This window comes from Cyprinodon tularosa, unplaced genomic scaffold (genome assembly GCF_016077235.1).
Source record: "Cyprinodon tularosa strain WSP-4 unplaced genomic scaffold, ASM1607723v1 ctg12, whole genome shotgun sequence".
Taxonomy (NCBI): domain Eukaryota; kingdom Metazoa; phylum Chordata; class Actinopteri; order Cyprinodontiformes; family Cyprinodontidae; genus Cyprinodon; species Cyprinodon tularosa.
Window position 1 is genome coordinate 1,241,286 of NW_024038003.1, and position 20,420 is coordinate 1,261,705.

Genomic DNA, 20,420 nt, shown 5'->3' on the forward strand with positions numbered 1-20,420 from the left:
GATCAGTCTCACTTGTTTCGTCTAGCTTTTGTCCAGTTTGGCTCTTTATACAAAATCGCAATTTGCAGTCTTTTATGCGATTACATAATTGCATAGCATGACATCGCGATTGTGATTAGATTAATCGTGCAGCACTAGTTTAAACCAAAGTATATTCATATGTTAGAATGACCTAGTCAAAGTTTGGATTGTCCTATAAAGTATCTTTGGCAGTGCTTGAAAATTATGTTCACAGGTGCTCCCCATCCCAGCTAACAGAGCATGGACTTTTATGCAAAGAAAATTGGGAAAAAATGTAGGTGTTTTATAAAGTATTTACTCAGGGGTTCAACTAACATAGTTCCATTTGTTTAAAAACAAACAAACAAACAAAAAAAAGAGAAAAGGAAACTGTGTATTTTTTCACTTCACAGTTATGCAGTATCTTCATATTGCCACATATAATCCTCACAAAATACATTGAAGTCTGTAATTACACTATGATCACACGTTTAAGAGGTTTTAATACTTTTGCAAGGCATAGTAAAATGAATGTTTTCAACTAAAAGCTGTTTTTTTTTTTCATTCAGCAAATCGAGGGGCTGTACCTGGAAGTTCTGGTGATGAGATTGGAAAAGCCCTGGCATCTGTAAGTGGTTATAGAGGCTAATTTGTTATCAAGTAATCCTATTACTTCCATGAGAGTGAAGTTATTCTCTGAGGCAGTAAAATTAGAAGTAAATAATAATAATTTCTTTGTTCAGGTTTATCCTTCAGACCCTAACAGTAACGCTTTCCCTCCATCGCCATCCACTCCCTCTCGCTCACCCCAAGCTTTATCAGGTGAGTCGAAAACATTTCTGTGAGAAAGCTTTATCCATTGGGTTTAAAGGTGACTGAAAATACATTATTCTGGCCTTTTCTCATTGTGTGTACTGGTGCGTTCTCATGTGCTCGTGTACTTGTGAAACGTCATCAGCCTCAGCCCTAGTACTGTTCCAATTCACAACAACACAAGACTGAGAATGGACAAAGTTGTTCTCGCCCCTCCTTCTTTACCGAGTATGCATCATAGCAGACTTGTCTGTTTTCGGGAGCTTCTCCGGCATGCACTGCGGCAGCAGCAGCTTCTAGAGGAGGAGCGCTTAGAGTATCAAGTTAAAAGTTCTCTTTTCTGTTGCAGTTGTTCTATAAAAATACGTTTTAAGATCCTTTGAGGTGAGAACAGCATCACTATACTGATTTAATGGGTAATTAAAAAAAAAGTTCTGATGTTGAGAGGACTGTGGCAACCAGTGGACCTCTGTGTCTAACCGCACCCAGCGCTAACCTTAGCCATTCTGCAGCAGCCCACTCTCCTCATAGCCGTGTGTTAAGTACCGCTGGCTCTGATGGCGATTTGTTTTTTTGTTTTATTTGGCAAAATCTTTATTTGATTTGAGTTTATCTGACTGCGTTACCTATTATTCCCCTACAAAATGAAAAAGTTGGAATTTATTATTATTTATTAATAACAGAAGGTGAAATGCAGCTCCAGACCACCCGAGCATGTGGTGACGTCACAAGTAGGCTTCTGTTCCAATTTACCCATATGTGTGCTCCCGTTCTCCCTAAGTCCAGACTTTCCTGTGTTCTTTTTAAGAACATACTTGGCGAGGACACGAGTCCGTACTCGCGTTTTTGTGATCTGAGAAATGGCCTATGTATTTCATTACTATTAAAAGCTTGTATAAACATGACCCACGCCATGACCCACGCCAGTGGTAAACAGAAAAAAAACCAAGTATAGGATCTGAAACATTAATATATTCAATTTTTATTTAATACCTCTGCCAAATGCACATTTATTTTGAAACATGTTTATTTTCTCTATTGATGTAGATTAAAACAAAGATCCACTTTGCAGAGATTGATGAAGACTAAAAAAACGATGAGATTATCATGAATAGATGAAATCAGGATATAAAAGCTACAGTTATGTTAAAGTGTCATAAATCTTACTTTAATTTTCAAACTAGCATTCAATTTCAACTTAAGTCAAAATATGTGATTCTAATTAATTCTAAAAAAAAAAAAAAAAAAAAAAAAACAGAAAGCCCCCTAACCTTAAAAGCGGAACAGCAGTATCTTACTTGGGTTTTGTTTTACTACTCCATCCAAGGTACAACTTTCACTTTATAGATGTGGTACACTAGCAAGTAAACTCCCCGTCCTGATATAGCTTATGAGAGAGGAAGGGAAAATACAGTAAAAGTAAAAAACAAGGTGGGGTCACTTCCCTCTTTGTCTCTGCAGTCAATGCAGGCATTAATGACACACTTGGTGTGTGAAGTTCTGTCACAAGACCAGGGACAACAGAGGGGTGAAATATGTGAGGCTAATTAGGAAAAAGAATAGTTCTATGGCCTAAAGATTACCAAGATATATTACAAATACAGTTATTTTTATTATTATTTACATAAGTGAAGTGTGAATTTACTGCAAAAAATGAAAGTGTGTTTTTTAAATTTTAAAATGTACCATGATTAGAAAACACAATCACTTACCTAATATAATAATGATAATAACAATTGGCATAGTTTTTTTTTTTTTTTATGGATGCAGATTTTTGTACAATTTGCTGCTCTTCATTCCTAGATTTAGACAGTTTCTGCATGTAATCCTGGTATAAGAGCTTTATGGTCTTCATACCATCTGTAGTGAGACCTTTAGTTCTTCTGGTGGCTGAAATCACAGTTTGTAATCCCTGCTTGGATTGTTTCCAATCTGCACACTTACACATTTGGAAATGGTTTCTCCAAATCTGCGTTTGCAATTACATTCCTCCACACCACATTGTTGTTTCAGAGTCGTCCTTTTAGTCAATCAAACAGCCTTCTGTTCAAGGCAAGCATTTCAGTTCTTGACTTGTTGGACTAGAGAACCCACTGTCAGCTTGGCTTTGTTTCCCCGTCAGAGGAATGTTCTCTGGCTTCTGAGACCAGACATCTCCAGACTGTAGGTGGGTGTAGCAGGGTCCTGGTGGTGTCTGTACGTTCTGAGCTGATGGCTGCCCGCCACAGTGTGGGACTTTAGAGGGCGATTCATAGTTGTCTCTTATTGGCGTCTTTCAGTTTTCATTACTGCTGCCTGGAACCTTTCTTTGTTCTTTTAAAGAAGCTTGTGCAGCACATTTTATCTCTCACTAATTTTTTGCCCATTTCTTTAGGTTGACCAACTTACTCCCCTTTTTCTGTGCTGGAAATTAAATTGTATGTTTAGTGTTCAGATAAGCACATTAGGGCTGGGCGATATAGAAAAAAAGCTTATCGATAAAAAAAAAATGCATAATGATCGATATTGATAATTATTGAAAAGATTTGAAACCATATTTTATGTGCAGCTCTGCCTGGACTTTTTATAATATTGCTAAATGATTTAATTTTAATAAAGAACACAAACACAGACTTCCAATTAAATCTTTATTTAACCAACTTTTTTAACCATAACAGAATTGTTTTAAAGAAAAATAACTTAAGAGACCTGAGTTATGTTATTAAATACTGACAAAGAATAAACTAAAGTGACCAGAAAAGTGACCAAAATAAATACAACAAATAAATAACCCCCCTGCCCGCATTCTTCTTAGCTGAACCTGGTTCGGCTTAGCTTCCTGCTTTAACCTGAGTTATTACTTTGAAGTTTCTGGCCCCTCAGCATTTTTCTCTCACTTGTTAGAACTACGTGGGAAACTGCCCAGAACTGAAAATATATATATATTTTCCCGAAATTCCAGAAGATTCCTCGGAGGACGCCGCAGATGCGCGCCGTGGCCTACACAGCTCGTACTCCTGCGGGTGTGAGCGGCTGAGATGATAAATAAAAAGTTGGTTGTGTTATCAGACTTCGTTTTCACTGGTTCCCTGCACATTTTACAGATGACTGTGGTTTGTTTTTTGTCCGACTTGCCATGAAGGAAATACTGCCAAACTGGCGAACTACAAAAACCCTTCTTTGGAACAATTTCCTCCGCCTCTCCTTGCTGCGACATCTTCATGTGCTCTGTGTTGTGGTTTGAGAGGGCGGCGCTTTGTGACCATGTGCCTGGGTCCGCGATTGCGATTGGGATTGGTTAGGAGGAAGCAGTGACTAGCATAAACCTACATGATAGGCTACAATGAGAAGGAAGGAAAACTGCGTTTTTTTTTATCGAACTTTTATCGACCCGATTTTTTTCTATTGCACCACACGTCTATCGATCAATATATATTGTTATTGAATTATCGCCCAGCCCTAAAGCACATCACAAGATTCATACACAGTCTTGAAAAACGTGGTATTTAACTAAAATGTTCTGTTCTGGACATCGCCCTGGTAATTCCAGATAAATATGTTCCGGAAATACAGAAAATTCCTCATGTTTCCAGACCTTATTCCCAGCCCTGTTGCTTAAATATTGTGTCTTTCCGTCCGTCCGTCCATCCATTCATCCATCCGCTATCCATCATCTCTCTTTATTCCTTCCTTTATTTCTTCCTCCCTACCTCCTTGTCTACTTCTGTCAATTTTTTCCTTCGTTCTTTGTTCGTACCCTGTCCTTCCATGCTTTAATTTATTTTCTCCTTTCTCTCTCTTTTCTCTTTCGGTCCTTTCTTGCTTCTCTTTCTATTTGTTCCTTCCTTCCCTTGTCTCCTTCATTTATGCTTCTTGCCCTGTTTGTGTCCTTTTGGTTATTCCCTTCTTATTGTGATTACTTTTTTCTACTGTGACTGTTTTTCTGGTTCTTTTTTATGTAAAGCCCTACCATGATAGAAATACCTGCCAATTATTCACCCTGACATTATAAGATTAATGGACTGAGTGCTCTGAAAATGTATCTGGAAAAATTTGAATTGCGATTGTGTAGAAATCCTGTACCTCTGTAGAAAAACACAATCTTGTTTCTTCAACATATTACGCTAGTAAGGTTTCCATCATGTAATTCCAATCCAAAAATGTGATTGTTGGATGAGTTCTCCTGAGGGTGAGGTGAACTTAAATGGAAATGAATCTCTATAACTTCTTATTCTTTGTTTTTGTTTTTTAAGGCTCTGCATCACAGTGGACTCGCTCCTCAGGCCAGGCCACCCCTTCACCTAACTTTGAGTCTGGAATTCAGTCTGTTGTGAGTCACCTGTAATAAGGTTTAATGTCAAAAATCAGGGTGATCATTTAAATTTTGTATCAGCTTATAAGTTGTTGTTTTTTTCCTGCTCTGCAGCAGAGTAAAGTGCAGGACCACCTTGATGAAGCCCTCAATGTTCTTCAGCGACATGCCAGCGGACAGGGAGGACCGGGACTTGCTGAAATGCACAGCCTGCTGTCGGCTGGTTTGGGGATAACACCGGGCTTTAACAGCGCAGCGCTTGGACTGGCCAGTCGCCTGCAAGAACTGGTTAGAGTCTGAGGAGGGTTAAAAATGCTAAACATGAGTCACTTAGGGGTGGGGTCTAAATTCAGTTAAATGAACAGTTTCTTTGCCTGTAAGTTGGCACTAACAGAAATAATTGCTTTAAAGGTTTCCAACCACCTTCAGGATTCTGCTGGTCTGCCCTCTGGTGGAGGACTTTTGCATCACGGGCCTTCATCCGTTCATTCAGGCTCCCACTCTGATGTTTTTACAGGTGGGATGTTATACCCATAATGCTGTCTATTGATTTCACCAGAAATGTTAAAGTTGCCTATTTTTCTTATATATGACAAATATTTCCATAAATCATCACATGAAGATTTGCTCAGTGCCTTATTGTTTCTGTGTGTAGGTCTGACTGGAAGCGGGAATCGTTCCATTGGCACAACTATCAAGAGAGAGGAGAAGGAGGATGATGAGAATTGTTCTGTTACAGACAAGTCAGAGGAAGACAGGAAAGATCTGAAGGCTCGTCTTCGAACAAGGTGTCCAAATCAAAACTGCACTGTCCTTTTGACATTATTTTGAATAGTATCAGAATATTTACAGCAGCAGAATTAGACAAACCTAATTAGATGATTGAAGATTCTTCAGGTGTAATTTTAATGCTAAGAGAAATTGAGGAATTTTACTCACTAATTCAGTTTCTGTGTTACAACACAAAACAGAACAATTGTTGGGAATAGTTTTATTATTATAATAATGCCTTAAAAATTGTTTAGGGCATAAATCTGGCCATAAGTTTATGTCCACTTATGTGAGGGATGAATATCAAAAACAGTCTGGGCATTCTTTTTTTTAAGCCTAATTTATTTTGTGAGTAATCATTACACAACAAAAATGATTTGTTTCACAAATTAAGTTCACTGCAGTTTTTCTCTAATTTACATATGAATCTGAACTAAAGGGCTTTTAGCATTCAAAACATTTCTGGTGTAATTTTCTGTAAATAATTTGATCAATCTTTGATGCAAAACTGATCAATCGTATTGAAATCATTAGATTACGTGTCCTAGACCTGGCTTTTAGGCAAAACCTATCAACATCTGAAATGGAGCAGTTCAGAGGGTAAAGCAGATCAGAAAGCTTTTATTTTTTCATGCAGACCAGAACCAGTTTAGATTTAAGCTCAGAACTTCTTGGAATTTCCAGTTGTGTTCAGGTCTTAACAATCCCACCCCAAGTCCAGTGCTTTGAGGAAGGGTATTTGAATGTTAAAAACAACCGAGCAAACACCAGACCTAAATGAAGTGGAATGTGCTGGAACTCCAGAGTCTCTGTCCTTACATCACCGCTACCTAAGAAGGCACCAACCACGAGAGAAGTCTTAGAACAAGTCTAACAACTTCCAACTCAACTAAAACTTGTAATAAAGATTAGACTATTTAGTAGGAAGTATACTTGCAGGTGTAGAAGTAAAGTCTTAAGAGCAGAAAACAATGAATCCGATTTTGCGTCATATCCGACAGATCGTGTCGGACGAGGTCATGGCTTTTAGCGCTCATTTAAAGTCAATAGGGCTGATCACACCTGACACAAATTTGTGCATTGGGGCTTGTGTATGTCCGACCGAGATAGACCCCATGTCTATTTAAGTTTAGTTTAATTCAGCTGCAATTTCGTGGGTCTGACAGGAAGAGAGACGCAGCTACAAAGTAAAACACATCCGCTTTGGGGGAAAATGCTAAATAAAACTGCATGCGGAAAGAGTCTGTTTCGGAGACACACAGAGCATAAACAGCAAGCGGGAAAGACTCATGCAAAAGCATTCAATGAAACATTGAAAAATATAATACTTCACCCACAATAGGAGTTCAGGAGGACAGAAAACGGATAACGGATTCAAAAAACCAATAAAAGTCCAAAGTGATGACATTTGTCCCTATCATAAGTGGATCTAAACACCAGACTGCAACTGTAGATGTTAATTGCCAAATGGGACTCTTGTCCAAATGAGCTATACCCATATTATTGTTTCCTTCCCTCCTTATCTGCTATGGACTCATCAGTAGTCTGGATGATGAGGAAGACGAAGAAGATCTACCAGTGGAGATAAAGGCTGAGCGGGAGAAAGCACGGAGGTTGGCAAACAACGCTCGCGAGCGGCTCCGTGTGCGGGACATCAATGAGGCTTTTAAGGAGCTGGGCCGCATGTGTCAGCTCCACCTCAGCTATGAGAAACCCCAAACCAAATTGATCATACTGCAACAGGCGGTTACAGTTATACTCAACCTGGAGCAGCAAGTTCGAGGTCAGTGGGTGTCCAGAGAGAAAGGAAGCAGAGGGGGAGGACCTCTATCCAAATTAAAACTCCCACACAGCTTCAAGGCTACATAACTGGCTTCTAAATCCTAACCAAACCTTTTACTGAAGTTGGCTAATGATTTTAAAACGGTTTCCTGCTTTATAGTTCCTGATTTGGTTCTAAAATGGTCTATAAGCAAGAATAGAGTGTTAGAAAATAAAGCTGTGTCACAGTTTTAAGACGTTCTCCAGTTCACCCTGAAAGGTTTCCATTTTCTCATAACACAAACGGATCTGTTACTTCTCTTAACGTGTCTGCTGCCTGGCTCACAGCTTGCTGTCTTTCAACACTGGACTTAATTAACGCTTGTTATGCATTCATTGAATATTTTTTCACAACCGCTTTTGTTGTGCTTGCATTAAACAACTGGGTGATTTTAATTAAATGTCTATTAAAATAACCCTGTTTTTTTCCAAATTAGACTTATTTGCCTCAACTCAGAGCTGTGTGCTGTGAATTAACATCCCTTCATGTTTGTGTTCTTTGTTCTGCATGCTCCAGCCTTTCAAACATTAAACCTCTCATGCTTTTTGCTACCCTGCTTTCTAATGCTTTACGTCGGTGCTCTTCCTTCCCTCATTTGCTCTTGCAGCTGGCAACAGGGACAACCCCTTTTTCCCTCTCAGATAAATGCATTGCTTGCTGATGTATTTAACATCGATGCCAATCGGCCTTCCTCTCCTGTTAACTCTACCTCTGTGCCTCTTTCTGTGCACGGCATTTGGCAGAGGGCGTTGCTTCCTGTCTTTCTCATAACTCCTGTCATTTTGTGAGACGGTGTCCATATCCCCCGACTTCCATTCTGGACCCTAATGACCAAACTTTATGCTCTCTATATGAATATTTGAAACCACTTCATCTTGACTCTATATTTGCCTAAAATTGGTTGAAATTGAATACCAATATGCAGGAAGGAGATGCCTCTTAGATGAATTATTATTATCACTTCGTCCATTCTCCTATAACACAGCCCCTTCTCCACTGAGATCTCATTTAACAGTTACACTCATCTTTGCAAAGTATTTGGCCTACAAAGAAGAGGCTGAAAAGTTTTATTCAAAATATACATTTAGATTGTTTAGGTATATCCCTGAAGGTTTGTGATTTGGGATTCTTAACCAGACCCTCCAACCTCCCCCCCACTTCTCCTCCGTGCAGCAGCCTTGTCTCTTTGAGCGACGAGAACCTGACTGCAGAGGAGAAGGAGCAGAGGGAGCGCGAGCGTCGCCTGGCTAACAATGCTAGGGAGAGAGTGCGTGTTCGCGACATAAACGAAGCCTTCAGAGAGCTGGGCAGGATGTGTCAGGTCCACCTGCAGAGCGACAAGGCCCAGACCAAGCTTGTCATCCTGCAGCAGGCTGTCCAGGTCATCCTGAGCCTGGAGAAGCAGGTGCGAGGTAGGTCAGCCGGTGCAAGCAGGTCTGATCCATTTAGACTACTTTATTTCTCTAACTAAAGATGGACACTGGGAGGTCGGTCGTTTAACTCTGTCTCCACTGACTGCTCTGTGTTCATTCTGGCTCCCTCTGTGGTTCTGTGGAAAATACCTGAAGACAGGAGATGAGGAGAAAGATTAAGGAAGTATAGCCCTGCTTTCTGCCAAATGCTTGCATTTCTTAACACACACACTATCCTTCTGTCTTGCTTTCCCTGTTCCACTGTTTTTTTTTTTTATTCTCTTTTATTGTTTTAGTATTTTAGGCTAGAAATGGTCTGAAGGACATTTGTTTCTGATTATCTTTTTTTAAGAGCGTAATTTAAACCCAAAAGCCGCCTGCCTCAAGAGGAGAGAGGAGGAGAAAGTCTCAGCGCTCGACCACCAGATGCAGCTGGGTGGGGGTCACCCCACTATAGGAGGGGATGGGCACAACCCTGTGAGCCATATGTGATACTCAGGTATGTCTTCAGAAACATAGAAAAAGCAGAATTTAACTTAGCTGAAAGTTTAAGTGGACAGCAGTCTGCTCAATGCAGCCTGCTGAGCCCCGGGAGGAATGAACACAGAATGGAAGCAGTTGGCATTTGAATGAAGCCATGCTGCTCAGCAAGAGTGTCTCTGATTGGTTGGGTCATGATCACATCTTACATCAGGTACATACCCCCAGCTAATGCATGTGATAATGTAACATCATTAAATGGAAACATTTCTTTCTTTTTTATAGATATCATTACTCAGTTTTAGTTGCTAAATTATAATGATAGTAATGTTTCATTAATATACTGTAGTTAGTATACTTACTAGTGTTTTGTGTAGTGTATTTGAATTAATTTAAATATGAAAATGACAACTAAAAGAGTCATTTGCATGTAACATCCCTGGTGAGTGAATTAGGTCCCCGTGGAGAAGTGGTTTAAATCTTTGCCTGTAATGCTGGGTTTGATTCTGTGAGCAGGTAGTGAAAACTTGCTGTGATGACCTCTGAACATGGGAGCAGCTGAAAGGACACAAATGCTTAAAAACAAATATGTTTAGTTTAATTATGAAATATATAAATTTTTAAGATGTTTGCAGCAGCAATATTTGTGCCAAATATAGAGGTCCTGTAGAAGTTCTTAATTAGACATGCTGTAGTCCTTTGATAAAAATTTGTCATCTACTGTTTTATTCTTTACAAACATCAGATATGTTAAGGTGACATTGAAAAGGCACCATATAGACATGCTTTTCAGCACTGGGTATGTTAAGAAAGTAAAACAAATTTTCTGCACCTGCACTGGACGGCTTAATGATGTCCTAAAAATGGCATTCAGATATTGACCTTATATACAATGTGTAGGCATCTATAATAGGTCATCAACCGACCATCTCAATATAGGTAGGATCTACATGTCCAACAGACGTCTTTATTTTTAGTGGGTTTAGATTTTAAAAAAAAGGCAGATTTAGACTTTGCTGCATCATCAGCTTAAAAGCTAACTTCAGTGTTGTGTTATCATAAATTATGGAACATTTTTATTGTTAAACTTGAGTCAAACATTCAGGCTTCACAAAAGAAAATAGAAGAAAAAAATAGTCTGAATTACACTGCGGGAGAGTGTAAATTATTACCTATATTTTTATTTTAATAATGGTGATTTTCACTTGAATATAAATAATTTTTTTTTTCTCTTCCAGTTCCTGTTGTCCAGCCCTATGAACATGTGGCCTTATCGACCGTTGTTGTGCATCTCAGTGCGTGATAATCACGCAAACACCTCATTACTGACAAAACAGGCGGCCACATTCCTGACCGTGAGAACAAAGAAGCTCACAGGAGAAAGTAAAAGAATAAAAACCTTAGTCGACCTTTACGTGAAAGTTCTTGGGACTGTACACACTGCTTTCGGAGACAGTGAATAATGGACTAAAAGAATGCTCTTATGATCGTGTATTTGTAGAACATTGTAAAAAAAAATTGCTTTATACATTGGGAGCAAAACCTGTTTGGATCAAATAACACTTTTGGATCAATTGCTCTTCTGAGTGAAGTTGGGATTTTTCTTGTTAAGTATTTATTGGCATTCCCATCAGAAAAAAAGAGGTCTTACATTCTTTACAAGCTGAGAAGGATGATTTGTATCTGAAGATTGAAGAAGAAAATAGTTTAACCATGCCTTAATCATGCCCTATGTGTGGTGTTTGTTTTGACTCCTCCCCATGGCTGGGCTGCAGAAGATGGAGATGTTGTGCCTCGCTAAAGCATTGCAACCACAAAGATCAGTGTGTTTTGTTTTGAAGATTTTATGTTATACTCCCCAAACCAAGAAGTGTTAGATTTTTAAAGTGCTTCCAACAACAACAACAAAAAAAAAAAATCAAAGCTCTAACTAATTAAATTGGTTCTTAAATTACATTTTTCTTTATTTACAGCTGAATGTTGGAGGGAATGTCTCTACCAGCTTTGCTCATCTAATTCTTTGAAAATCAACGCCAGTCTCTTAGAGTCGTATGTACTACTTTACATGACTGTCAAAATAAAATCCAGATAAACACACTGAAATTTGGGGTTAAAAGTGACAGAATGGAGAGCAGTTCAGAGGTGTGTAAATCTTTTTGTAAGGCACTTTACCCTGTGAATCAGAAGAAATTGGCAGTTTTTTTCCCCGAGTTTTTCTTGATTTTATTTCAGTGGCTGACTGTCACTGACTGGGTTACTTTTGTGTTCTCGGTTCAGAACTGTGAACTCCCCTCTAGCTCTTTAATTCACGTACAAGTTTTATTGTCACTGCCATGCAACTGGAACAGAAAGGCTGCCAAGAGAGGCAAACACACGACTCGCACAGGGAGGTTGATTTAGGTCTGATTTAAACCAAACTAACAGCCCGTTCGGCCCAGTTCTGGGGAAAGCTGTCAGACCCAAGCATTCTTCGACACACACATGATCCTGCACACATCATATTCCACATGAGTCTGCTGTTACAACATGGTGAATCATTTTAAGTCTAACAGCAGTTTGCCTTGGGATGAATAGCATTTTGCTTGTAGACAATTTACTAAGTATTGAAAGGGATCATGAGTGTTACTGCTACCTTTAAGATAGTTTCCTCTTTAGCCATTGACTGACTTGTTTTGGTTGCTCTGTGTTGAGCGTCCTTATTGACTCCCCTTATTGAACAATTGTGAGGCCTGTTATAAGGATCTTCCTGTTGTAGAATTCATATTATGTCTTTGTTTTTGTATTTCATTTTTTACCTTGTAACATAGTTGTTTTGTTTGTATTGTTTGGAATGCGCTTTCCTCTTTGTTTACGTTGTTTTAATGTAAGACGACAAAGTTTAGATTCCACAAACAAAGTGAGGTGTTTTCTTTGGTGCCAGGGGCTTGGAAATGTTAGCAATGACAAATTATTCCGCCATAACGTCACATGTTGTGATATTGGTCTATTTTCTTTTAGGTTTTAACACACCAAATGTAATGATACAGGTGTAAATTCCTTTTGTTTTTGTTTTTTTTATATTTAAACAAATTATTTCTTTCCTTTGTATACCTCCCTAGGCGGTTACAAACCAAATTTTGTTTAATTCTGATTAAAAACAAAATTAATATAGAGTGAAAAATGTGGCCTTTGTCATTTTCCCAACTTTGGGAGCTTAGATAATGGTTACTCCACCAGTGCCTGAATATTTCCCAGTGGAGGACGTTATTTCAGAGTTTTATCACTTGTGTCTTCTTGCAGTAGAATGTATCTACACTTCATTATCATCTGCCACATGAATTATGCTTGATGATGTATCCAATACATGTCATGAAATGTTACTTAACAAGTAACCGGATTTACACATTAAATAACTCCTCTTTTACATTGTTTGGTTAGGATTTTCCCCTTAGAACTGGCACATGAATTAATACATATGTACAGTTGTAAGATATCTTTGTCAGCTTTGTCGCATGAAGCTGATGGTGATAGGGATCAGTATTTGTCATAATGTCTCTTATCCTGCCCAGTGGACAAGCCTCAATGATTCAGACATTTCCCAAGGAAAAAAACAAACAGACTTTGTTTAATTTGGAAAACCACTTTTAGAGATTTTGTTTTTTTGTTAGTGGATATTTCTGCAGTAATCTTGTCTAAAAAATGTACAATTGATATGTATAACAGACCCTGTCTGTCCTCAGCGAACGATATCCTGCTACAGATTTCTGTCTTCTCATATTTGGGGACATTATCTATGTAGGCTATGTCCTCAAAGTGCCTCCAGTTTCCTATTTTTTTATATATAAAGTAGATATTGAGATCTGTTGTGTATATAACAGTGATGTAGCAATAAATGTGCCATTTTTAATATTTGTTCTTCCTGTCGTTATTTAAACCTTAATATTAAAAAGTTTAATTTTTATCATTAATGACCGTATTAATTTGATTTATGTTAAGATTTTATCTTATAATTGTTTTGTTTACGTAAATATTTAATTCTTAAAAACTAGTCTGTTGGTGTGTTAAATGTGTCAGTGTCTCTATAAACAAGAAACTGGCAAAGCAAACAGTCCTGTCATAGTTGGATTTTTGTGTTACTAAGACTGTGTATAGTAAAAAAAAATAAAATAAATCACCAGTTATAATGTTAAATTTGTATCCAAATCTGATAAAGCTGAAATGAAGTGTTTCCAGGTGGATTATGTGTGTTTCTAAGATTCTGCAGTGAGGCTATAAGGGATCTAATTGTACCAAGATTTGGGTCACAAGAAAAGAGGAAAAGGTCTCTCAGCATTATTCTATCCCACAATAAAAACCTCATTAAATAACTGTTAGGAAAGTATTACAGGGATGAATAAAAAAGTGGATATCACTGCTTATTTTTAAAAGTCAAGGCAGAATCAGGAAAACGGACAGCAATCCTGTCTAGGATTGTTTGTGTTCTGTTACAAAGTATTATCTTTATGTTTGGACTAAAAGAGTTTTACAGAGAGACCCCGTTTTATCCTGGTAAATACTTTATAAAGGGACCAGATGGGAATATGGACAACTATTTTGAAACCCTGAACATGCATCACTGGAACCTACTCTGTCACAACAAGCGAAACGAGCAGTGGGATATGGGGAGAGACCAAGACTTAAAAGAATTGGATATAAATCTGAAGGTCGAGATAATGTTCATTTCTATATTAGCAATAATTATTTCTTTGCTAATAGTAAATTATCAAAAAATTATGTTGTTTCATAGGACATCGTGCCACTCACAATATGATGGAGGTGATAAAGTAGAACAATAGTGTGCATATATATATATATATATATATAACTTTTTTTTTTTTTTTTTTACTTGAAAACAAATTTGAATGGTACCATTACAGAACTAGATAAAATCTCTTACAAATGTGTATAAAACATCTTAATATACAATAATTAAAGAAAAACAAGAAGGAACAATACTAATACAGGGGCATAATAATATTAGGCTTACGGTAGTTTAAGAATCAAGAAGATTGAATTTACTCGAAGAAAGATTGCCCTCTCAAATTTTAAAGACTTTGCCTAAGATTCATTTCATTTTTTTCATTGGGATATAAATACTTTATATTTTAAAAGATGGTATTTGTGTAAATACAATTTAGATAATAAAATTAAAATACTAACAACAGATTCATTATCTCCAATTTTGGTTATAATACTGCTCTTAGGGTAAGGTCAGGAAACTGAATCCCTTTAGCGTGGATCCACATCAGAAAATCAAGCCAAAGGCTTTGAACAACAGCAATCTAGGAAAAGGTGTTCAAGACTTTCACTTTCAACCTCAAAAAAATCAGTTTCCAGCGGCAAAATTCAGCTTAGAAATTAACAGGGTAAAATCGGTTGATAATTTAAAATTCAATTTCTTGCATTTGAGGTATTTTATTTTTTTTTTATTTGTACAAAAATCTTTCAGGATATATATATATCATCCTATTGTTACATCGTGTGCTGATAAAATGACATCATCTATAAAAAATATTCTAAATTTTGGAGAAATGTCAGAAAATGATACATCTTGTCCCACCATAGCCTGAAGAGGTCAAGGGGATGCTTTTAAGATCTGCATATATTTACTCTGGCTACAATAGATTCAATATTTTTCACAAAATTTTTGAAAACATAACAGCCCAGATTCCTTTTTTTATTCCAGTTGTCAATAAATATAGATTTCCTACTACTCAGAACCTATTCTTCCAGATAGTGGGGAGTAAAATTATGGTAAAAAATGAGTTTCCAAGAATAAAAAAAAAAAAAAAAAAAAAGAACCTGTTAATGAAAACCAGACAGTTTAAGTGGTACTTCATTTATCTCAAAATAATATTGTAAAAGAAATTGAATTCCACCTACCTTTTTTGCACATTAAATTGGGTATAAATGATCAATTGAATGATTATTCTTTAATATTACTAGTCTGTCTTTTCACCGCTTTTATTTTGAAAAGAAGCGGAAGTAATTGAGTTGTGAGGAGCCGGAAGTTCTTTTTAAAGCAGCGAGTCCTGTAGGTAGAAGGGCATCTGTCAGTGAAAATGATTGGCAAAATCGTCGGTCAGAAGTATATATCTATCGCCAAGTCGTGGTATGTATCTTAATGTTGGAGTTTTTGGTAAAAGATTGAATGAATGAAATATTTAGAGAGCTAAGTCGTGTCGTTGTCCTTTCAGAAGTTAGCAGTTAGCCTAGCCGAGGTCATAGCAGTGGGGACAGAGGTGTGAGTTTAGCCTTTTAGCTAAACCCTGGATCAAACCCCTGTGAAATTGTAACAGTAGTTTTATAAACAGCACTCAGAATTATTTCGGATTTTTCCAGATCAATTACGAAGTATTGATAAATGCCCCCTGTGTAGTTTAGTGGTAGTTGAAGGTGAATTATTAGCCAGCTGAGTGTTTTAAATACATTTGACATAAAAACAGGAATGAAAGCATTACGCTAAACTGTTTTTACATATATGGACTTGAAGAAAAGTATTCGTATGATATAAATATTTATCATTACAGTAGCTAAACTGGAAGAGACAAGGCCCAGTCATTTTTTTATTTTGTCCTGACTGTTCAATAACTGTCAGGGCAAAATAAGAAATTGTGAATAACAAAGTCACAATTTCTGGGGATTGTAGTAGCAAAGTTTCAGCATAGTTTTGGAATATATTGAAGATGGTTAAACCGATATTAAATATAAAAAGTTAAACCAAAAAGATTTTTGAAAATATAAAATTGAACATTACCTTTTTGAGTTAATTTAACATTCTTGAAGATAAAGCCACCCTGTGGAGAAAGCTCATTTCATCTGCTTGTATCCAGAATCTCGTTCTTTTGGTCAGGATCCAGATTTGTCGACCATAGGTGAGGGTAGGAACATACACTGACTGGTAAAGTGAGAGCTTAACCTTTTAACTCAGCTCTTTCTTCACCACAACAGACCGGTGGAGCTTCTGCATTATAGCAGCATGCAGCAGCCACACCGATCCGTCTATCGACCTCCTGCTTTGTTCTCTCCTAACTGCTCCGCTTGAGGCAGGAATTCTCCTCCAACCTAAACTTGGAAGGGATGTTCTTCATTGCCACTTTGGCTGCAGACTGCCCCATTGCATGCTGTAGATCTTGGAAGGAGGGAGCCAGCATTACCATGCCACCCGCAAAAAGGAGGGAGGAGATTTGCTGGTCCCTGAAGTAGGCCCCCTCCAGCCCTTAGCTGCACCTAGAAATCTTGTCCATAAACAATATGACCAGGAGCGGTGACTGCAGGCAGCTCTGTCGGAGTGCAACATGCACCGGGATCAGGTCCGACTTAATGCCTGGAATGCGGACCAAACCCCTGCTCCGCTTGTACAGAGACTGGAATCTGGATGCCCCCTAGAAAATCCCTCTGTACTTGGAACACACCCTCTGGTCCCCCTTCCTATGCAGAGGAACCACCATCTTGGTCTGCCAATCTAGGGGCAGTGTCCCCCACTTCTAGGCAATTTTGAAGAGGCGTCTTAGCCAAGACGGCTAGAAAACATCTGGAGGTACGTGGGCCGGATCACATCCACCCCCAAAGCCTTACCATGTGGAGTTTTTTTTAACAACCTTGGTGACTTTAGCGTGCGTGATGAACGAATCACATCCCGAGCACACCAACTCTTCACCACAGGAGGTGTGTCAGCCAGTGTTCCATCCACCGTCCAACAAAGACCCATCTCAGGGACCGCAGCTTCCCACTCCTACTGAAAATAGTGTTTAGCACTGCTTTCCCCTCTGAGGCGGCGTACGGTTAGCCAGAATCATTCTGAGGCAGACCCATAGTCTTTCTCCATAGCCTCCTCAAAATCATTATTATTCATAATAGTGTAAATGCATTTCAAATAAACAATCTCGGTATAAAAAGTATAGACTCATTCTTTTTATCACGTTTGGAAAAAAAATCTCAAATCTTGATATATTGCCCAGCACTGAAGTATTTTAACGTTACCTCCACAGTTGTTAATAGATTAAGAACTCATCCCGCAACCTGTTAAGATGAGAACAGCTGCATTTTGATCTATACCGTAGTCTGGGGACATTTTGGCAATTAACGTAGAGCAAATATTTTCTCTCTTTTGTAAAACAAAGAAACCAAAAAAAGTCTCTAAAATTAAAATGTCGGTGTGTTTTTTCTGTTGCAACATTTGATCACTTTGAATCCAAACGGCTCATAAAATCATCTTTATTGAATTAATGAGGTTTTTAGCTTTTGTAATTATTGTATGAATTGCTATAATGATACTGCAACATGATTGGCTGACCCATTTTGTGTTGTTCTCAAACGGTTTAAACTGGAGATAGATTCTCTTGTGTATACATATGGAGTTCAGGTAGCAGGCAAGGTTCACCTCAATATGTGGTGCTCTAGAATAATGAAGGGGTTTGAGTTGCTTAAGTATCTCAGACCAAATGCTCTTTACTTTTCAGGGTTCCTACTTTGGCCATATGGGGAACAACTGGAGGCGTGGCCTTGGTCTACTTCACAGACTGGCGTTTGATCTTGGATTATGTTCCCTACATCAGCGGCAAATTTAAGAAGGATGAGTAGATCAGTCAGGTCAGTAGAATAGAAACCAGATTATCTTGAATATAATTTCCTCTGTCTAAAAAGACTGCAGCTTTTCTGCCTTTAAGAAAAACAAAGATAGTTTCTGATGCTGTATTATCCAACTGAATACCATATCTGACATGAAAAAAATAAGTCTGATTTGTTATTTTTTAAGCCCAGATTATCTTCACAGGGTTTTATTTAAAGTCTCACAAATTTGTGCTGAGTTACTTTCTTTTTTGTTGTTGTTTTGACATTAATTTAAACTCTGCCTGTTGTGTTTCTGGAAGTACATTTTATTATACTAGAGTTGAGTAATGTAAAAGCTGATTTATTAAAGGTGCTTTGAAAAACTTAAATTGCATATTTGATTTGGGAGCACAAATAAAGGAAGGAAAAAAAGAATCAGTGTGTTTTAAGCACCAAGAAAATGGTTGGTTCACATACCAAATATATGTGGTGAAAAATAAACCATTTCTTCAGCATTGTGAACACCTTCTAGGATGCTAAAACTCAGAATGAGTTGATTGCATTTTATTATGATGGGGGAAAAAGAGATGAATGGAAATCAGAAGCAGATTAAATGCCAAGCAGGTCTGCTTTTACAAGCAATTTGACTTAGTACTGGCGGTGCAGATGAACTATATAATATATATATAGTATCTATAGCTATATACAATATAAAACGTACAATATATAGTATATAGCCATGTACTATAAATGAGGGTTGATTGGAGTTCCCATTATTATTGTAATGCTCAAAACTCAAAATGTCTAAAGTTGTAAAACCTTGGTGTAAGTATAGGAATCTTTGTTCAAATTCCACAATTAAATTACAAGTAAAGTAGTTTCTGATATGACAATTCTTGCTTGGGTTTTCTGAGCAGAGTGTATAATAAAGTGCTATCTGCTCTGTTGGGATCCATCAAATCAACTTTGTTTGCTATGTATAAACTTTATTTAGTAACCCCCTAAAATAAAACTTGCTTAAGATTTTAAATCCTCCAATATAAATAATATGCAAACATCAAAATAAGCCTAGTAAGACTTATAATAGAAGCTTAAATATTTTGGAAAAATACTGTTTGTGATTAGCTTTGTTATGGAGGTTGGATTCCCAGGACAGAAGGTGAGGAATTTGCTGATGATAAAGATTTTAGTGTTTAGAAAAACAGAACTTCTCAATTCCTGGACAGTGACATGTTTGGCTTTGGCAGCACAGTTGAGACTAAACAAAATTCTGAGACAATCGCTCTGTTTAGATGTCAGAATAACACTGAACTACTGTGGAATACTTCTGATAAGTATCGGCTTGTCGTTTTCTCTCCTCAGGTTGTTGCCGTTTCTTGTTTGCTATGACGAATATGGTGAGCATGAACCTCTGCAGCCTGACTGTGGTCCTACTGCTGGAGAGCCCGTCATTATCATCACCTCAGCCAACACTGAACTGTTTTCATCAACTTTCAATGAAATCCTTTAGCATTTGATGTTTTCATTGTCTTCTGCCAGTGTAAACAAAAAAATGGATGAAAAAGATAAATAATGGTGACAACTTTGCTACTTCCTCTCTTCCTGTTCAGTCCGGGGATTTATTTTTTTTATTTTTGAAGTCCTACTCGTCATTTGGATCAAATTTGATTTTTGTCTCTGCTTCAAAGAGAAGTAAACTATGTATTTTATGCTGTGTTTGTGTGCTTTTTTATGAGCAACTGTAAAACTACGAATACCTATAAAACCGGGTTGACGTATTTTTTACATCCTAAATTAAATTCCTTGAGGAATTTGCTCACAATAAGGACTGTTTACTTAATCAGATATTTAATTTGTTGGAATGTGCAATTATAAATAAAAGGTCTTTCATTCTTGTTTTAAAAGACCACGAGATAGGGATCAGCTGATTAGTTTGTTGAAGATGATTGTTCCTCTACATTTCTAAAGCTGCTTAACCTGCTACCTTTAATTTGGCCATATTTGATCTTATGAAATTATTTCCACCTTCATACGTATTACAGATCAAACACAAGACTATAACATTGTTAATAAACAAGTATTGGTTCTGATATGAATTCAGCTAAATTTAGAAAAATAAAAAACATAGATTTCCAAACAAAAAACTGATTTCAGTATGAATTCAAGATTGTTCTTTAACCACAGTTGTGTATTAATTTTGTAGGTTTAGTAATGGTGCAAAATGTCCAAGATTCTATGAATCTTTATTTGCATATGCAGT

The 20,420-nt window shown here is 37.4% G+C and overlaps 2 protein-coding genes across 13 annotated transcripts in view; both read left to right on the forward strand.

Moving 5' to 3' along the window:
* The window catches only part of tcf3a (transcription factor 3a), a 32,330-nt gene extending 18,853 nt beyond the window's left edge, over positions 1 to 13,477 (forward strand). For 3 of the 12 annotated variants that reach the window (XM_038270398.1, XM_038270372.1, XM_038270376.1), the window contains 10 exons: positions 570 to 628; positions 744 to 822; positions 5,046 to 5,122; positions 5,219 to 5,392; positions 5,516 to 5,621; positions 5,760 to 5,892; positions 7,417 to 7,488; positions 8,871 to 9,109; positions 9,462 to 9,608; positions 10,828 to 13,477. In XM_038270398.1, the coding sequence (XP_038126326.1) occupies positions 570 to 628; positions 744 to 822; positions 5,046 to 5,122; positions 5,219 to 5,392; positions 5,516 to 5,621; positions 5,760 to 5,892; positions 7,417 to 7,488; positions 8,871 to 9,109; positions 9,462 to 9,601 (1,079 nt within the window). In that variant the 3' untranslated portion in view covers positions 9,602 to 9,608; positions 10,828 to 13,477. Of the gene's footprint in view, positions 1 to 569; positions 629 to 743; positions 823 to 5,045; positions 5,123 to 5,218; positions 5,393 to 5,515; positions 5,622 to 5,759; positions 5,893 to 7,416; positions 7,659 to 8,870; positions 9,110 to 9,461; positions 9,609 to 10,827 lie in introns of those variants that run through there. The other 9 variants (XM_038270422.1, XM_038270444.1, XM_038270384.1 and 6 more) reach the window with 8 other exon arrangements.
* Positions 13,478 to 15,595: 2,118 nt separating this feature from the next.
* Positions 15,596 to 19,869, forward strand: LOC119773480 (cytochrome b-c1 complex subunit 10). Its single transcript, XM_038270452.1, has 3 exons — positions 15,596 to 15,719; positions 18,070 to 18,199; positions 19,523 to 19,869. Exons 1-2 carry the CDS (start codon positions 15,670 to 15,672, stop codon positions 18,188 to 18,190), a joined length of 171 nt encoding a protein of 56 aa, XP_038126380.1. The 5' UTR covers positions 15,596 to 15,669; the 3' UTR covers positions 18,191 to 18,199; positions 19,523 to 19,869.
* The last annotated feature ends 551 nt before the right edge of the window (positions 19,870 to 20,420 follow it).

Bases quoted from the DNA above. Each gene is read 5' to 3' on its own strand.
- LOC119773480 (XM_038270452.1), top strand. From the start codon at position 15,670: ATGATTGGCAAAATCGTCGGTCAGAAGTATATATCTATCGCCAAGTCG. The intron at 15,720-18,069 runs GTATGTATCTTA...TTTACTTTTCAG, and splicing joins ATATCTATCGCCAAGTCGTG to GGTTCCTACTTTGGCCATAT.